This window comes from Octopus sinensis, linkage group LG25, assembly GCF_006345805.1.
Source record: "Octopus sinensis linkage group LG25, ASM634580v1, whole genome shotgun sequence".
Taxonomy (NCBI): domain Eukaryota; kingdom Metazoa; phylum Mollusca; class Cephalopoda; order Octopoda; family Octopodidae; genus Octopus; species Octopus sinensis.
Window position 1 is genome coordinate 20,522,344 of NC_043021.1, and position 16,694 is coordinate 20,539,037.

The 16,694-nt window shown below is 39.6% G+C and overlaps 1 protein-coding gene across 3 annotated transcripts in view; it reads left to right on the plus strand.

Annotated features, from left to right (window-relative positions):
- LOC115224338 (glutamate-rich protein 6-like) overlaps positions 1-12,098 on the plus strand; it is a 31,732-nt gene extending 19,634 nt beyond the window's left edge. For all 3 annotated transcript variants that reach the window (XM_029795209.2, XM_036513300.1, XM_036513301.1), the window contains 5 exons: positions 1,842-1,927; positions 4,152-4,307; positions 7,453-7,675; positions 9,745-9,821; positions 11,104-12,098. In XM_029795209.2, coding sequence (XP_029651069.1) covers positions 1,842-1,927; positions 4,152-4,307; positions 7,453-7,675; positions 9,745-9,821; positions 11,104-11,290 — 729 coding nt within the window. In that variant the 3' untranslated portion in view covers positions 11,291-12,098. The remainder of the gene's footprint in view (positions 1-1,841; positions 1,928-4,151; positions 4,308-7,452; positions 7,676-9,744; positions 9,822-11,103) is intronic.
- The last annotated feature ends 4,596 nt before the right edge of the window (positions 12,099-16,694 follow it).

The following is a 16,694-nucleotide window of genomic DNA, read 5'->3' on the forward strand; positions in this document are numbered from 1 at the left end:
AACAGACCTTAACTATGATGATGATTTACTAGATCATAAACTGGCCTAGGGCTAAACAACAACAACAACAACAGTCATTATTCATTTATTCTGTAACTTGTAACAACGTTCTTATTGGTATAGGCGTAGGAGTGGCTGTGTGGTAAGTAGCTTGCTTACAAACCACATGGTTCCGTGTTCAGTCCCACTGCGTGGCACCTTGGGCAAGTGTCTTCTACTATAGCCTCGGGCTGACCAAAGCCTTGCGAGTGGATTTGGTAGACGGAAACTGAAAGAAGCCCGTTGTATATGTATGTATATGTATATGTGTGTGTCTGTGTTTGTCCCCCCAACATTGCTTGACAACCGATGCTGGTGTGTCTACATCCCCGTAACTTAGCGGTTCGGCAAAAAGAGACCGATATAATAAGTACTAGGCTTACAAAGAATAAGTCCTGGGGTCGATTTGCTCGACTAAAGGCAGTACTCCAGCATGGCCACAGTCAAATGACTGAAGCAAGTAAAAGAGAAAAAAAAAGGGATTGCCCATAACATGTAAAGAGCACCCAGCACCCTCTGTAAAATGGTTGGTGTTATGAAGGGCATGTAATCATAGAAATCATGCTAAAGTGGGCATTGGTGCTTGGTGCAGTCATCTGGCTTGTCAATTCCCGTCAAGTTGTCTTGCTTGTCAACTCCTGTCAAACATGTCAGCATGGAAGGCAGATGTTAGCGATGATGTGAATGATGTATTTTATTGTATTTGTTTGAGCTCTTGTAACTACTACTACTACTACTACTACTACTACTACTACTACTACTACCACCACCACCACTACTACTACTACTACTATTCGTTATTGTTGTGTATTCCTTGGTCAGTTTATGTCCGGTAAATTTATCACCAAAGGATTTCTACATGTGATGAAGTTTGAATTTACATATTATTCAATGTAGAACTACATATTCTCATAGGTCAAAGAAAGTGCGTGATCTGAGGGAGGTTTGGCTGCTGTTTCTAGCAAGCTGATGTAGTCTAGAGCAGTCACCAGCCAACTTCAGCCCACCTAACAAAAAGTTACCTTGAATTTCTTTCAGCAGTGGGGGCCCATTTGATGATGAGCCATGTATCACGCAGTAAAGGTTGTCTGTGCTGGGTGTAGAGGTTCCCTCGTGTTATACATTTAATTGTTGCTGTGTGAAAAGTCTGGCTGCATACACGTTAGCATATGTCAGGTGCATACAATTGACAACACAGTTAATTAAGATTTATTCAGTGAGTTCTATTCAACATGTGTTTACACGTGGAATCCATTAGATGAAGGCAATTTCAAAGTTTTGGCCGATAAAGTTGAACTGAAAAACCCTACAACGAGGCATGAATTGCATGAAGCCGTCTTGCAGTCTTGGGAAGAACTATCTGAGCAGAAAATTTGTGGATGTATTCAACATCAAACTCATGTTCGGCGTCAAATAGTTGACTGTCGTGGTGGTAACAGATTCGTGTAATAAATTTTGTGTTTATTTTTGTTTCATAATATATTTTTTCGGATGCAGCCAGACTTTTCACACAGAGTTGACAAGCAAGACAACTTGACGGGAATTGACAAGCCAGATGACTGCACCAAGCACCAATGCCCACTTTAGCATGATTTCTATGATTACATGCCCTTCATAACACCAACCATTTTACAGAGGGTGCTGGGTGCTTTTTACATGTTATCGGCAATCTCTTATTTTACTCTTTTACTTGCTTCAGTCATTTGACTGTGGCCATGCTGGAGCACCGCCTTTAGTCGAGCAAATCGACCCCAGGACTTATTCTTTGTAAGCCTAGTACTCATATTTTATGTTCTTTACAGAGCCATCCTGAAGAACCGGTGGAGAAATTCTATGACAATGGCAATAAATTTTTCACTATCTTCCCTGATGGAACTGGAAATATTTTGTATCCTTTTGTCTTCCTTCTCGCATGTCACTTAGTCTTATCTCTCTCTCTCTCCATATATGCGTATGTGTGTGTGTGTATGACGGTGTCATGTAAATGGCACTTGTGCTGGTGCCATGTAAAAAGCACCCTTTACACCCTCAGTGTGGTTGGCATTAGGAATAGAAGACAAGCCAAACCCGCCATAGAACCCATACCAAATCAGACTGGAAGCTGATTCAGCCCTCCTGCTGAACAGTTCCAGGCAAACCCTCCAACCCATGTCAGCATGGAAAGCAGATGTTAAATGATGATGATGGGGGAAATCGTGTGGAAACAGTCTTGGGGTGCCCTGGGGGATGACCTAGACAGATAGATAGATTGCTCCAGTCATTTCACTGCGGCCATACTAGGGCACAGCCTTGAAGGGCTTAGTCGAACAAATCAACCCTAATATTTATTTTTGAAGCCTGGTACTTATTTTATCGGTATCTTTTGCCAAACTAAGTTACAGGAATGTAAACAAACCAACACCAATTGTCAACTAGTAGTGGGGTACAGACACAAATAACTTCATTAGCTTAGTGTCTGCTATGAGATGCAGTGGACGAGTGCTTGAGTTCACACCTTATTGATTCAAAATATGAGTACATGTATATTTTTATTAATATTTAGCAGAAGCAACAGAGTGACTCAAGGGCCTAGAGTTTCGTGCATTGTCACACAAAACTCTCAGCTTTTGAATCACTCTGTTGCTTCTGCTAAATGTTAATGGAAATAAATATAGTGGCTGTGTGGTAAGAAGCTTGCGTCTCAACCACATGGTTCCGGGTTCAGTGCCACTTTGTGGCACCTTTGGTAGGTGTGTCTTCTACTATAGCCTCAAGTCAACTAAAGCCTTGTGAGTGGATATGGTAGAGGAAACTGAAAGAAGCCTATCTAAGTGGTTTTAGAGTCAAGTTTTGACTGCTATTTCCAGCATGGTGGTATCTCTTAGATACCCTAAATTATAATTTATATATGTATATATATATATGCTTGTGTGTTTGTGTTTGTCCCCCCCACCATCACTTGACAATGGATGTTGGTGTGTTTACGTCCCCATAACCTAGCTGTTTGGCAAAAGAGACTGATAGAATAAGTGCTAGGCTTACAAAGAACAAATCCTGGAGTCAATTTATTCGACTAAAAGATGGTGCTCCAGCGTGGCCATAGTCAAAAGACTGAAACAAGTAAAAGAGTATATATATATATATTTTGAAAACAACTTTCTTCACCCTTTTCCTTCCGGTCTTTCAAAATGTGACCTCGTGTGTACCGTTGGCGATTTTTTTTCCTCTGTCTTCCCTTCTCTTGATCTTTCCTTCTCCTATGTTTCCGACGAAGAGCTCCGCTCGAAACGTTAAACCCTCCTTCTTTCCTTCTTTCCTGAATGTCCAATAATACTATATTTGTTCCACGTCCTCACGTTGTTGTGGTTTTTGTGCTTTCTTGTTTGGATTAACTATATATATATATATATATAATATATATATATATATATATATATATACATACCATCACTCAGTCCACTTCGAGGGGTGGTTGGTGTTTGGAAGGGCACCCAGCCGTTAAAACGGAAGTCTGGTGCAGTCTTCTACCTGGCCACCTCCTGTCAAACTGTCCAACCCATGCCAGCATGGAAGGCAGACATCAAACGAGGATAATGATGATGACTAAGTGTCTGCCCTCCATGCTAACACAGACACTCTCTCTTTCTCTCTTTCCATATATCCATCTTGTAGTGTGATGGAGGAGAAGGACAACAGAAAAAGAAGCAATGAGAGAACGAAATATAAAAGGCCTTACCTCGGCGAAATCAGCAGTCTCTCTCACGAATTCAAAATGTCTTGTCGCTCTGCGCTCTTTGCTGGAACTGACCACACGTGCTTGCTGACCACGCGTGCTTCCTGCTCATGCATGTCCCTTTCACTCTTCCACTAGCCCCTGCAATCCTTACTTCCGCCCACCTCATCTGTCATCCTCTCCACCAACACCACATAGCTCATCACAACCCATAACACCGCTAACACCACACATCTATTTATACACATGCACATACAGAGAGAGAGAGAGGGGCAGATAGACAAACAGTGAATTTTAAAGCTGATTTACTCTTGTGAAAAGTTTTATTTCTCCTCTGTGGTCTCTTGAGTAATTTCTATCCGTTATCTAACGATCAACAACTTTTCCTCAACAACTGTAGTTATCCGTCAGGCAAACTGGCCATTCTGATCAGTTCCACCTTGCCTTATCATTTCACTTATATAGTATATGGAGAAGTCGGCAGAAAGCAACAAGTGATGGCAGTGTTTGAACATACAGGATATGGCACGTGTTATCATCCAAATGGTAATGTCAGGTGGGTTTTTTTTATTATATTCTTTTCTTTATATATGATGCAGGCATGGCTGTGTGGTAAGAAGTTTGCTTCTCCATTACATGGTTTCGAGTTCAGTCCCACAGCATGGCACTTTGGGCAAGTATCTCCTACTACGTGAGGGGGTGCTGAAGAGTTCCTGGCTTTGGGTAAAAGAAAATAAGGGAGGATCAGTTAGTTATGATTTTATTCAACATATTCCCCTCTCAGATTCACATGCTTATTGCAGGGGTCCCTCAGTTTTTCTAAGCCCTATAAAAGAAGATGGAAATATGGGCCCTCAACCAGGCCTTTTGAGATACCCTTAAAACTAGAAACTTTTCAGCATCTCCTCATAACCCTGGGTTGATCAACTTATTTGGTAGTTACAGGCTGTTGCATATATGTGTGTTTGTGTGTGTGTGTGTGTGTGTGTGTGTGTGTGTGTGCTTGTTATTTGTGTTTGTACCCCACTACTAGTTGACAATTGGTGTTGGTTTGTTTACATTCCTGTAACTTAGTTTGGCAAAAGATACCGATAAAATAAGTACCAGGCTTTAAAAATAAATATTAGGGTTGATTTGTTCGACTAAGCCCTTCAAGGTTGTGCCCTAGTATGGCCGCAGTCAAATGACTGGAGCAATCTATCTATCTGTCTAGGTCATCCCCCAGGGCACCCCAAGACTGTTTCCGCACGTTTTCCCCACTCATCTCGATCTTCCATTAAGGTCCTCAGCTCCTGTACACCTTCCATACCCGTATCCTCCAGCAAGTTGTCAATATAGGTGGCGAGCTGTCAGAAACGTTTGCACGCCGGGCGAAATGCTTAGCAGTATTTCGTCTGCCATTACGTTCTGAGTTCAAATTCCGCCAAAGTCGACTTTGCCTTTCATCCTTTCGGGGTCGATAAATAAAGTACCAGTTTTGCACTGGGGTCGATGTAATCGACTTAATCCCTTTGTCTGTCCTTGTTTGTTCCCTCTGTGTTTAGCCCCTTGTGGGCAATAAAGAAATAGATGTAGGTCATCTCCCTCCTTCCTCTCTTGGTTCTTCCTTCCGTTGGTTGCCAGAGCTCTAGCTTGTTAGCAATTTCATCAGTATGTCTGATGCAGTGTCCAGCTAGCCTCATCCTTCTATGCTGAAGCAAATAAAGGATAAAAGGTAAATGATGGCCATAATCAGAGGAGGAAAACAACACTTGGGATTTTTTTTTTGAGGCGGAGCCTCCAGGGATATGGGGAGTGGGGTGAAAGATGATAATAGAACTTGACTCATGAGTCACTGCAGTAGAAAGCATTGTATCCAAGTATCAAATTATGTTCACACTAGGGACCTGGTACAAAAGCTTGCAACAGAATAGATGTCACTATTGGCAGATGATGGTGTTAAACTGTGAGTTTTTATAACAATCATGGGCAACAAGCGGCCCATAGGACTTGCTGAATGGTATGTCCTGATTAAAAAATTATCTTGAAATTTTTTAGTAAGGCGCAGGAGTGGCTGTGTGGTAAGTAGCTTGCTAACCAACCATATGGTTCTGGGTTCAGTCCCACTGCGTGGCATCTTGGGCAAGTGTCTTCTGCTATAGCCCCAGGCCAACCAATGCCTTGAGTGGATTTGGTAGACGGAAACTGAAAGAAGCCTGTCGTATATATGTATATATATGTATATGTGTGTCTGTGTTTGTCCCCCTAGCATTGCTTGACAACCGATGCTGGTGTGTTTACGTCCCCATCACTTAGCGGTTCGGCAAAAGTGACCGATAGAATAAGTACTGGGCTTACAAAGAATAAGTCCCGGGGTCGAGTTGCTCAACTAAAGGCGGTGCTCCAGCATGGCCGCAGTCAAATGACTGAAACAAGCAAGAGAGTAAAAGAGTAAAAAGAGTAAGGAGTAAGTGAGGCATAACTGATGATGAGCCATGTCTCATGTGGCCTGCTTCCCAAAAAAGATAGTTTGTGCCCTGCTTTCTGTAGTTTTTCACCTGCCAGATGCATCAATCATAATTTCCTTAAATCATTCCCTCCCCTCTTACAAAATATATTAGGTAATGTAATAAGGCAGCAAGGTGGCACAATCATTAGCATATTGGGAAAAATGCTTAGTGGCGTTCTGTTCGTCTTTATGTTCTGAGTTCAAATCCTACTGAGGTTGACTTTGCCTTTCATTCTTTCGGAGCTGGTAAAATAACTATCATTTGATTACTGGGGTCGATGTAATCGAATAGACTCCTCCCTAAAAATTTTCGGGCCATTGCCAGCCTTCCCTGGCACCTGTGCCAGTGGCACGTAAAAAGCACCCACTACACTCACGGAGTAGCTGGCGTTAGGAAGGGCATCCAGCTGTAGAAACACTGCCAGATCAGACTGAAGCCTGGTGCAGCCTCCTGGCTTCCCAGACCCCCAGTTGAACCGTCCAACCCATGCTAGCATGGAAAGCGGACGTTAAACGATGATGATGATTGATGATGTAGTCATACAAACATCTGAAACAATGAGATGGTTATGACTGGAAACCCTTTGATGACATGCCTGCTCTGGCATGGTTAGCCTAGGGTTGAACAACAACATGCAACTTTATTTTTACCCAGTTATAAAAAAAGTTTTGCAAATCTGGCAACTCTGTAGCTATGACTATAAAAGATAAAACAAAACATAAAGCTTCTCCCCAAGTCATATAGACTCATAAAGCTGGTTTCCTGCTTTCTGTGGTGTATATATTCCCCCTGGATGAGGTGCTAGTCCATTGTAGGACTACTCATTTTTATCAGCTGGAGCAACATGAAGTGTTTCACCCAAGAACGCAATGCATCACCCAGTTCAGGAATCAAAACCTCAACCTTATAATCATAAGTGCAACACCCTAACCCAGTGGTTTTCAACCAGGGTTCCGCCAGTACAGTCCAGGGGTTCCGCAAGAAGTTACAAAACTGCTAAACTCAGCAGTAATTTTTAAGTCTTCTGTGCAGATATGTGTGCATAAGACTATTAAATTATTTCACAGGGGTTCCTCAAGCCAGTGGAATATTTCCTTGGGGTTCCACTCCAGCAAAAAGTTTGAAAAGCACTGCCCTAACCACTCAGCCACAACTGCAACCTAGTATTTCTAGATTCTGCAAAATTCATGCAAATTTTTCTCTTTTCCGCAGATTGTACATTGACCCCGCTGGGGGTGTGGAAATGAGCCCTGCAGGGTCATGTCGTAAGAAGTGGCTGTGGAAAGACCTCCAATGCCATGCCCCTCCACTTCAGCCTATCTTCATCCATCTAAACAGATTCATTGGTATGAAAGTGCTGTCCCAGCAGAACATTCAGTTGACCATCACTTTTCGAAGATTCAGCTGTCGTATGAACCTTGGAGTCTACATGAAAGTAAGTAATGCATCTTACCTTGCAGAACTGAACGTGCAATATCTGAGCAACTTGCTGCAAAAATATATGGTATTATGACAAAGAACCTAAATATGTCAATTATAAATATAATTGTAAGCGTTCGCTGATGAATTGGAAATACAAATAGCAGCTCTCTCTTTCACATTACATGGCTGGAATGCTTTTGATCATATATCCGTGCCAGTGGCACATAAAAAGATAGTGATTCTTAACCGTTTTAATATCCAGGCCAGTTCTCAAACCCGGATTTTTTAGTGGGCCACACCATGACTGGCATCCATGCTAGTGGAGTGCTAAGAGTACCATCCGAGTGTGATCGTTGCCAGAGCAACAAACTGGTTTCCATGCCAGTGGCACGTAAAAAGCACCATTCAAGCATGATTGTTACCTGGACTGGAGCAATGTGAAAAATAAAGTGTCTTGCTCAAGGACACAACGCATTGCCGGGAACTGAACTCATGACCTTACGATCATGAGCCGCATGCCCTAACCACTAAGCCACATACATCATACATACACACACACACACACACACACACACACACACACACATACATACATACAGAGAGTAAGTAAGTGAGTGCAAAACACCCTGCTGACTGTAATGCTCCATAAAATGAAATGCTAATTTTTTAGGCACAGGAGTGGCTGTGTGGTAAGTAGCTTGCTTACCAACCTCATGGTTCCGGGTTCAGTCCCACTGCGTGGCATCTCGGGCAAGTGTCTTCTGCTATAGCCCCAGGCCGACCAATGCCTTGTGAGTGGATTTGGTAGACGGAAACTGAAAGAAGCCTGTTGTATATATGTATATATATATATATATATATATATATATATATATATATATATATATGTGTGTGTGTGTGTGTGTATGTGTGTGTGTTTGTGTGTGTGTGTTTGTCCCCCTAGCATGCTTGACAACTGATGCTGGTGTGTTTACATCCCCGTCACTTAGTGGTTTGGCAAAAGAGACCGATAGAATAAGTACTGGGCTTACAAAAGAATAAGTCCTGGGGTTGATTTGCTCGACTAAAGGCGGTGCTCCAGCATGGCTGCAGTCAAATGACTGAAACAAGTAAAAGAGTAAAAGAGAGAGTGATCCTGTACCAAATGATCTACAGCCCTGTACTTGCCTGTGGCCTGGTGGTTGCAGACCTCTGCCATACCTTATAACATCATAGCTGTACTCTAGAAAATATCCCATATGTTCCTTACAGTATGACATCTTAGCTATACCCTTGGAAATATTTTATCTGTCCCTAACAGTATAACATTATATATGTATTCTAGAAAGTATCTCATTCGTTCCTTATCCTATAACATCATAGATGTACCCTAGCAAATGTCCTGTCTGTCCCTTGCAATATAATTTTATAGCTGTTTCCTACAATACACCCTACTTGTCCCTGACAAGACCTCATACGTGTCCACTACAATATATCTTATTTATTTATACTTTTTTATTTCTTTATTGCCCACAAGGGGCTAAACATAGAGGGGACAAACAAGGACAGACAAAAGGATTAAGTCGATTACATCGACCCCAGTGTGTAACTGGTACTTATTTAATCGATCCCGAAAGGATGAAAGGCAAAGTTGACCTCAGCGGAATTTGAACACAGAACGTAACGACAGACGAAATACCTATTTCTTTACTACCCACAAGGGGCTAAACATAGAGGGGACAGACAAGGACAGACAAAAGGATTAAGTCGATTACATCAACCCCAGTGTGTAACTGGTACTTATTTAATTGACCTCGAAAGGATGAAAGGCAAAGTCGACCTCAGCAGAATTTGAACTCAGAACGTAACCGCAGACAAAATACCGCTAGGCAGTTCGCCCGGCCTGCTAACGATTGTGCCAGTTCACCACACTTATTTATTTACACTTTTACAATATTACTTTGTTAACTGCTCCCAAAAATATGTGCTCTCTGCCCCTTACAAAACAACCTTATAAGTGTCCCCTCCAACATAACCTCACTCCTCTGTGCAAAGAGCCCTCAAAGAACCTTCTTCAATCTATTTTCTCTGTATACCTTACAGCCAGTAGCAGTGTCAAAGTGGGTCCCACTTGTGGACGAACATTCTTTGTACTTGGAAGATAAAAGAAATGAAATCGAGTAAGTGACATATTATTGTTTTATTCTTTCACTGGTTCCAGCCAGTTGGCAGCAGCCATGCTGGGGCACTGCTGTCATCATCATCATCATCAGCATCGGGATCATGATCATCATCCTTATTGTTTAACCCTTTCGTTCCCGTATTTATTTTGAGATACTCTGTGTTTCTTTCAATTACTTTAAATATAACAAAGAATTTAGTAAAATAACTTAGTTATCATTAAGCTAGTATTAGGAACATAAATTGTGACTAAGGTTTGGTGGAAGATTTTAATTCAAAATTTATGAAAACAAGACATTTGTACTCAGAGCCAGAGCCAGTTTCAGCCGGGTTGGTATCGAAAGGGTTAAACATCCACTTTCCCGTGCATGTAGGCGTCCGGTGGGTGAACTGAGCCGTGATGTCCTTCTCCCAACTCCACTTCGCAACTGGCGGAAATGGTACTTAATTTATCAACCCCGAAAGGATGAAAGGCAAAATCGACCTGTGCGGAATTTGAACTCAGAACGTGAAGGCAGACGAAATACCTATTTCTTTACTACCCACAAGGGGCTAAACACAGAGAGGACAGACAAGGACTGACAAACGGATTAAGTCGATTGCATCGACCCCAGTGTGTAACTGGTACTTAATTTATCGACCCCGAAAGGATGAAAGCAAAGTCGACCTCGGTGTAATTTGAACTCAGAACGTAGCGGCAGACAAAATTTCACTAAGCATTTCGCCTGGCGTGCTAACATTTCTGCCAGCTAGCTGCCTTATTTCTGTTGAAGGAAACTTTTTACCACATCATCATCATCATCATCATCGTTTAGCATCCGCTTTCCTTGCTAGCATGGGTTGGACGGTTCAACTGGGGTCTGGGAAGCCAGAAGGCTGCACCAGGCCCAGTCTGATCTGGCAGTGTTTCTACAGCTGGATGCCCTTCCTAACGCCATCCACTCCGTGAGTGTAGTGGGTGCTTTTTATGTGCCACCGACACAGGTGCCAGACGAGGCTGGCGAACGGCCACGCTTGGATGGTGCTTTTTACGTGCCACCGGCACGGAGGCCAGGCGAGGCTGGCACGGCCACGATCGGATGGTGTTTGTTACGTGCCACCAGCACAGAGGCCAGTCGATGCGGTGCTGGCTATGGCCACGTTCGGATGGTTCTCTTATGTGCCACCGGCACTGGTACCACAATCTACAAATTCCATTGATGTTGATCGATGGAATTTATGAAAAATAACAAATGGTTTACTTCGGTGATATTTTAACTTGTCTTTTCTGTATCTTTCCAGGTCTCTGCTGGACAAGGTGAGGAATTCGTTAAATTATTCTTGCTCTCCTAAACTGAACAAGATCCTCCCTCCAATCTACTTGACCAACCGTATCAATAAGCTGTCGGCTAAGAAACAGAATTTGCAACAGAATACACTTACAGCGAAATCTATAAAAATCCAACCGAACATCCAGCTGCAAGCGTAGGGTGAAGTCTCTGATGCTGATGTGTAGGACGAGGACAAAGAAAGCAATGCTAGTGATGATGGCTTCTATGATAGTGATGATGATGATGATGATGATGATGGCATCAATGAGATGGTGATGAGAGTGGTGATAATGAGAATGATGCTGGTAATAGTAGTGATGATGACTACAACATTTTTGATGATGATAACGATTATAGATTCTGCTGTGATGACGACGATGAATGATATGATATAAAGTTGATATGACTCCACGGTCATATTTGTAGTTAAAACAATTAGCTGTCTTTTGGCTGCTATTTCTAAATTTTCGGTATGTGGTGAAACAACTTGTTGCTAAACCCTTAATTATATTTGTAATTATATAAAAAAACTTTTTGTACAAGTTTTTACTTTTTTTTTTCCATACCGAGACTAGTTGGTAAAATTTATAAATTAATTATTAAATTAATAATTCTTTACCCTATATCATTTATATACATTTATACATATATAGAATATGTGTGATACCGGTGATAAAAATGTAGAGAAAATATAAATGTTGGTTAAACATTGCGGTTGACAATGACTACGACAGCAGCAATAATAATTCTTTGTAACATTTATCAGTAAACCTTTTGCATATAAACCAGTCATATCCAGCCCACCTGCCCAAATATTCTACCTGTTTTATGTTCAAACAGGCCAATCTGGCTTCTCATACTTACTCTAAAAGAAAATGTTTATGATATTGAAATCTCAAAGCTACGAGATAATGCATTCAAAACGATGTGCATGAATAAGCATCATATTTGGCAGAGTGATCTGAATGCTAAAATGCTAACCTTGTGATTTAAGGAAGATTTTGCATTTGTTTCTGGCGCATCCTACGACCACCTGGGGCCTTACTTTTTTCTCCTCGGCACCTTGTGAGTTCGTGTGTGTGAGAAGAAGTATATTTACCAAGATAAAAAAAAAAGTTTAATTAAAAACAAAAATTTTGAAGATTGAATTTTGAATATTGCCAACATTACTTTATTGTAAGGTGGTAAGCTGGCAGAATCGTGAGCATGATGGGCAAAATGCTAAGTGGAATTTTGTCCTTTTAAATTCCGCCAAGGTCAACTTTGCTTTGCGTCCTTATTATTGAATACTGGGGTCAGTCTAATTGACTTATCCCTTCCCCTGAAACTGCTGTAACTATAATATTACACTAGACCTTGTGATATCTTACTGCTGTAACTATAATATTACACGAGACCTTGTGATATCATACTGCTGTAACTATAATATTACACTAGACCTTGTGATATCTTACTGCTCTAACTATAATATTACACTAGACCTTGTGATATCATACTGCTGTAACTATAATATTACACTAGACCTTGTGATATCATACTGCTGTAACTATAATATTACACTAGACCTTGTGATATCTTACTGCTCTAACTATAATATTACACTAGACCTGTGATATCATACTGCTGTAACTATAATATTACACAAGACCTTGTGATATCTTACTGCTGTAACTATAATATTACACAAGACCTTGTGATATCTTACTGCTGTAACTATAATATTACACAAGACCTTGTGATATCATACTGCTGTAACTATAGTATTACACAAGACCTTGTGATATCATACTGCTGTAACTATAATATTACACAAGACCTTGTGATATCATACTGCTGTAACTATAGTATTACACAAGACCTTGTGATATCATACTGCTGTAACTATAATATTACACAAGACCTTGTGATATCTTACTGCTGTAACTATAATATTACACTAGACCTTGTGATATCATACTGCTGTAACTATAATATTACACAAGACCTTGTGATATCTTACTGCTGTAACTATAATATTACACTAGACCTTTGATATCATACTGCTGTAACTATAATATTACACGAGACCTTGTGATATCTTACTGCTCTAACTATAATATTACACTAGACCTTGTGATATCATACTGCTGTAACTATAATATTACACTAGACCTTGTGATATCTTACTGCTCTAACTATAATATTACACTAGACCTTGTGATATCATACTGCTGTAACTATAATATTACACAAGACCTTGTGATATCTTACTGCTGTAACTATAATATTACACAAGACCTTGTGATATCATACTGCTGTAACTATAATATTACACAAGACCTTGTGATATCATACTGCTGTAACTATAATATTACACAAGACCTTGTGATATCATACTGCTCTAACTATAATATTACACTAGACCTTGTGATATCATACTGCTCTAACTATAATATTACACTAGACCTTTGATATCATACTGCTGTAACTATAATATCACACTAGACCATGTGATATCTTACTGCTGTAACACTTTGATATTGAATTACATCAAAATGGCAGAGACACCATTGTGCTGCTGCAGTTTTAACAACTCACTCACAAAATGTCAAAATATTCAACAAAACTCTGTGTAAAATGCTTGAATCAGTCAGTTTGTAGAGAGTTTTTCTGTCTAGCGCCATGTGGAATTTAGGGATAATTACCAAATTTGTATTTTCATTGTTGCTGCTTCTACTGCTGTGATATACAGACTGATGATGGCACATAAACCTTGCTCAGCATTTTAATTGGTGCATCCAGTATCAAATGCCAAATCTGATTGGTTCAACATTTCGACCAATAAAATAATTTTGTCCGTATTAACCCTTTTGCTACCATATTTGTTGAAATACATGCTTTTGTTTCAATTGATTGTGAAAATAATAAAGAATTTTGTAAAAAAACTTTGTCATTATTAACCCTCTTTTTACTGTGCTTCCATTGAAATATTCTGTCTTTCTTTCAATTAATTTTGAAATTTCTGAAGAATTCTGTAAAATAACTTTATCATTCTGCTGTGTCTGGGGAGAGTCATTTTCTTTTTGTGCCTTATAATGTAACACACTCACCGGTAAAATTTCCTCTTATTTCTTATTTTTATTTTCCTAAACTTTTCAATAGTCTTGAAACTTTATCATTATTGTTAAAGATAGTGTTAAGGCAACAAGCTAGCAAAATCGTTACCACACCAGATAAAATGCTCACTGCTATTTCATTTGTCTTTATATTCTAAGTTCAAATTCCTAAAAACCTAAACCTTGTGTATAATACGCACCCTTTCTCTAACTTGAGTCAAGGAGGTTTATATAATGTCCTTGGTTTGTAAAAATGTATACGGTAACATCCTTTATTATTATTGTATATATAACATAATGCAAACGTGTAGCTTTTTTTGTGCATTTTGTTTGCAGAAAATAAAGAAATAACAGTAATAAGGTTTAATAAATGCTGCTTATTGCAAGTTATGGATGATTCTTTTATGACTTCATTGCTTTCGGGCTTAGCTTAAGGTATTTTCGCGTCTGACATCACAAAATGCATCTGAATAAACATTGCCAGACAGCAAATAGAGACTCGGACATTGCTAAGAAAGTATTTTTCATTTTTAACCTTGTATATAGTACGCAGTAGGGATTTTGACCTTTAAATTTTGGGGAAAAAATGCGGATTATACTTGAGGATTTACAGTGGTTTGTGATCCTGCTTATGCAAACCCATTCAAATTGTACCCTTGACTTTTAAACAAATAATAACTTCCATTACACCAGTAATCCAGTTCACTATATATTAGTTGTGCCGATTCCGCCCATAAGAAAGGAACAAATAATACAATGTGACTGTAGGGCATAACACTCACGCAACACCAGGATGAATTACTAGTACATATATATATATATATATATACTAGCAGTATCGCCCGGCGTTGCTCGGTTTTGTAAGGGAAATAACTATATAAGCATTTTTAGAGAGTTACTTCCCTTATATAAACCGAGTAAAAAATGCATTAAAAATGCGGAAAAATGATGGTGATTTTTTTTTTAAATTGTAGACTCATCGTAGACGCGCACTAATACCCAGAAGAGCTCGATATGAATTACGACTATAAGATACCCGCTTTTGGTTAAACTGCACCGTGGGAGTAGTTAGGAATCTAAAACGGAGTAGACAGACACACACACGACTTCAGTTTTATATATAAAGATATATAATATTAGGGAATATGATTCCAAACTTACAGGGGAAAATTCAATTTAGTAATACTAAATCAAATTTCACAATATGTAATATATGTATATCAATTAGAGAAGAACCACCATGTAGCAATTCAACAATGATATACTTAAATCATATCATATAGAAAAAAATTGAAGATACGATAAAACATTTACCTAGAACTAAATAAAGTACGAAATAATAAATAAATAGTATATAATTAGTAAATAGACTACATGTGTTTCGTGGCTATATTTTCAAACTGATAACAGTAAAATCAATTGAAGTTAAATATTGTTGAATTACTGCATGGTGGTTCTTCTCTAAGTTATATACATACAAACATATATCACCGTGACCGACCAGCTATCAGATGTTGTTACACATTGCTGGTCACAATGCGCTTCACATTGTTTTAGCCTTCAAATGACGCCACCCCACTGGCTAAGCGAGCAGGCCAACAGAAGAAAGAGTACAGCAGGGCTTGCCACCATCCCCTGCCAGAGCCTCGTGGAGCTTTAGGTGTTTTTCGCTCAATAAACACTCACAACACCTGGTCTGGGAATCGAAACCGTGATCCTACGACTGCGAGTCCGCTGCCTTAACCACTGGGCCATTGCGCCTCCACACATATTTATCAGCCTGCTGTTCTGCTTTTGGTCTTTCCATTTATCTTGGAGTCAATAAATGCTATTCTGCCTGCTGTTCCCCAGCCAGTTTTGGAGGCCTTAAAAAAGAGCCATGCATACTAGCCTTTCTCTTCTGCCTTTATCTCACAAGAAAAAAAAAGCAACAACTCACCTAAGTTTTTACAAGTATTTATTAATTTAACAATGTGGTTAGGAATAATATGCTTAGATTAATGTTCCTCTATCATCAAATATGTCAACAGTTTCAATAACAATGGTATAGCTTTTCAAAACACTGGGTAAAAACTATAGATGGATAATAACTTTGTGACTGTATTTAAGAACTCTTGTAAACAAAACAGTGGTAAAAAGATAACTGGAGTGGAAATGAGGTGGAGATAGAGTTGGAAGAACCAACGGGCTGTCAGTGGTTAGATAAGACCTAAACAAAACAAATAAGATGATTATCTACTTAACTACTGCTGTTTCTTAACCCCAGGTCAACTCTGATCCAACAGACCTGTGAACATTGATATTCCAGCCATGCTCATCCTGTCTTTTTAAATAAGATTTATCTCAAACTATTGGGTTGTCCAGGAAGTTGGTGCCGATTTATAGTAGCTTACCTTTCGACTTATTTTAGAACATGGTTGAGTCCATAAAATAGGATTTGACTACACCTCCATTTAGAGCACAGTTT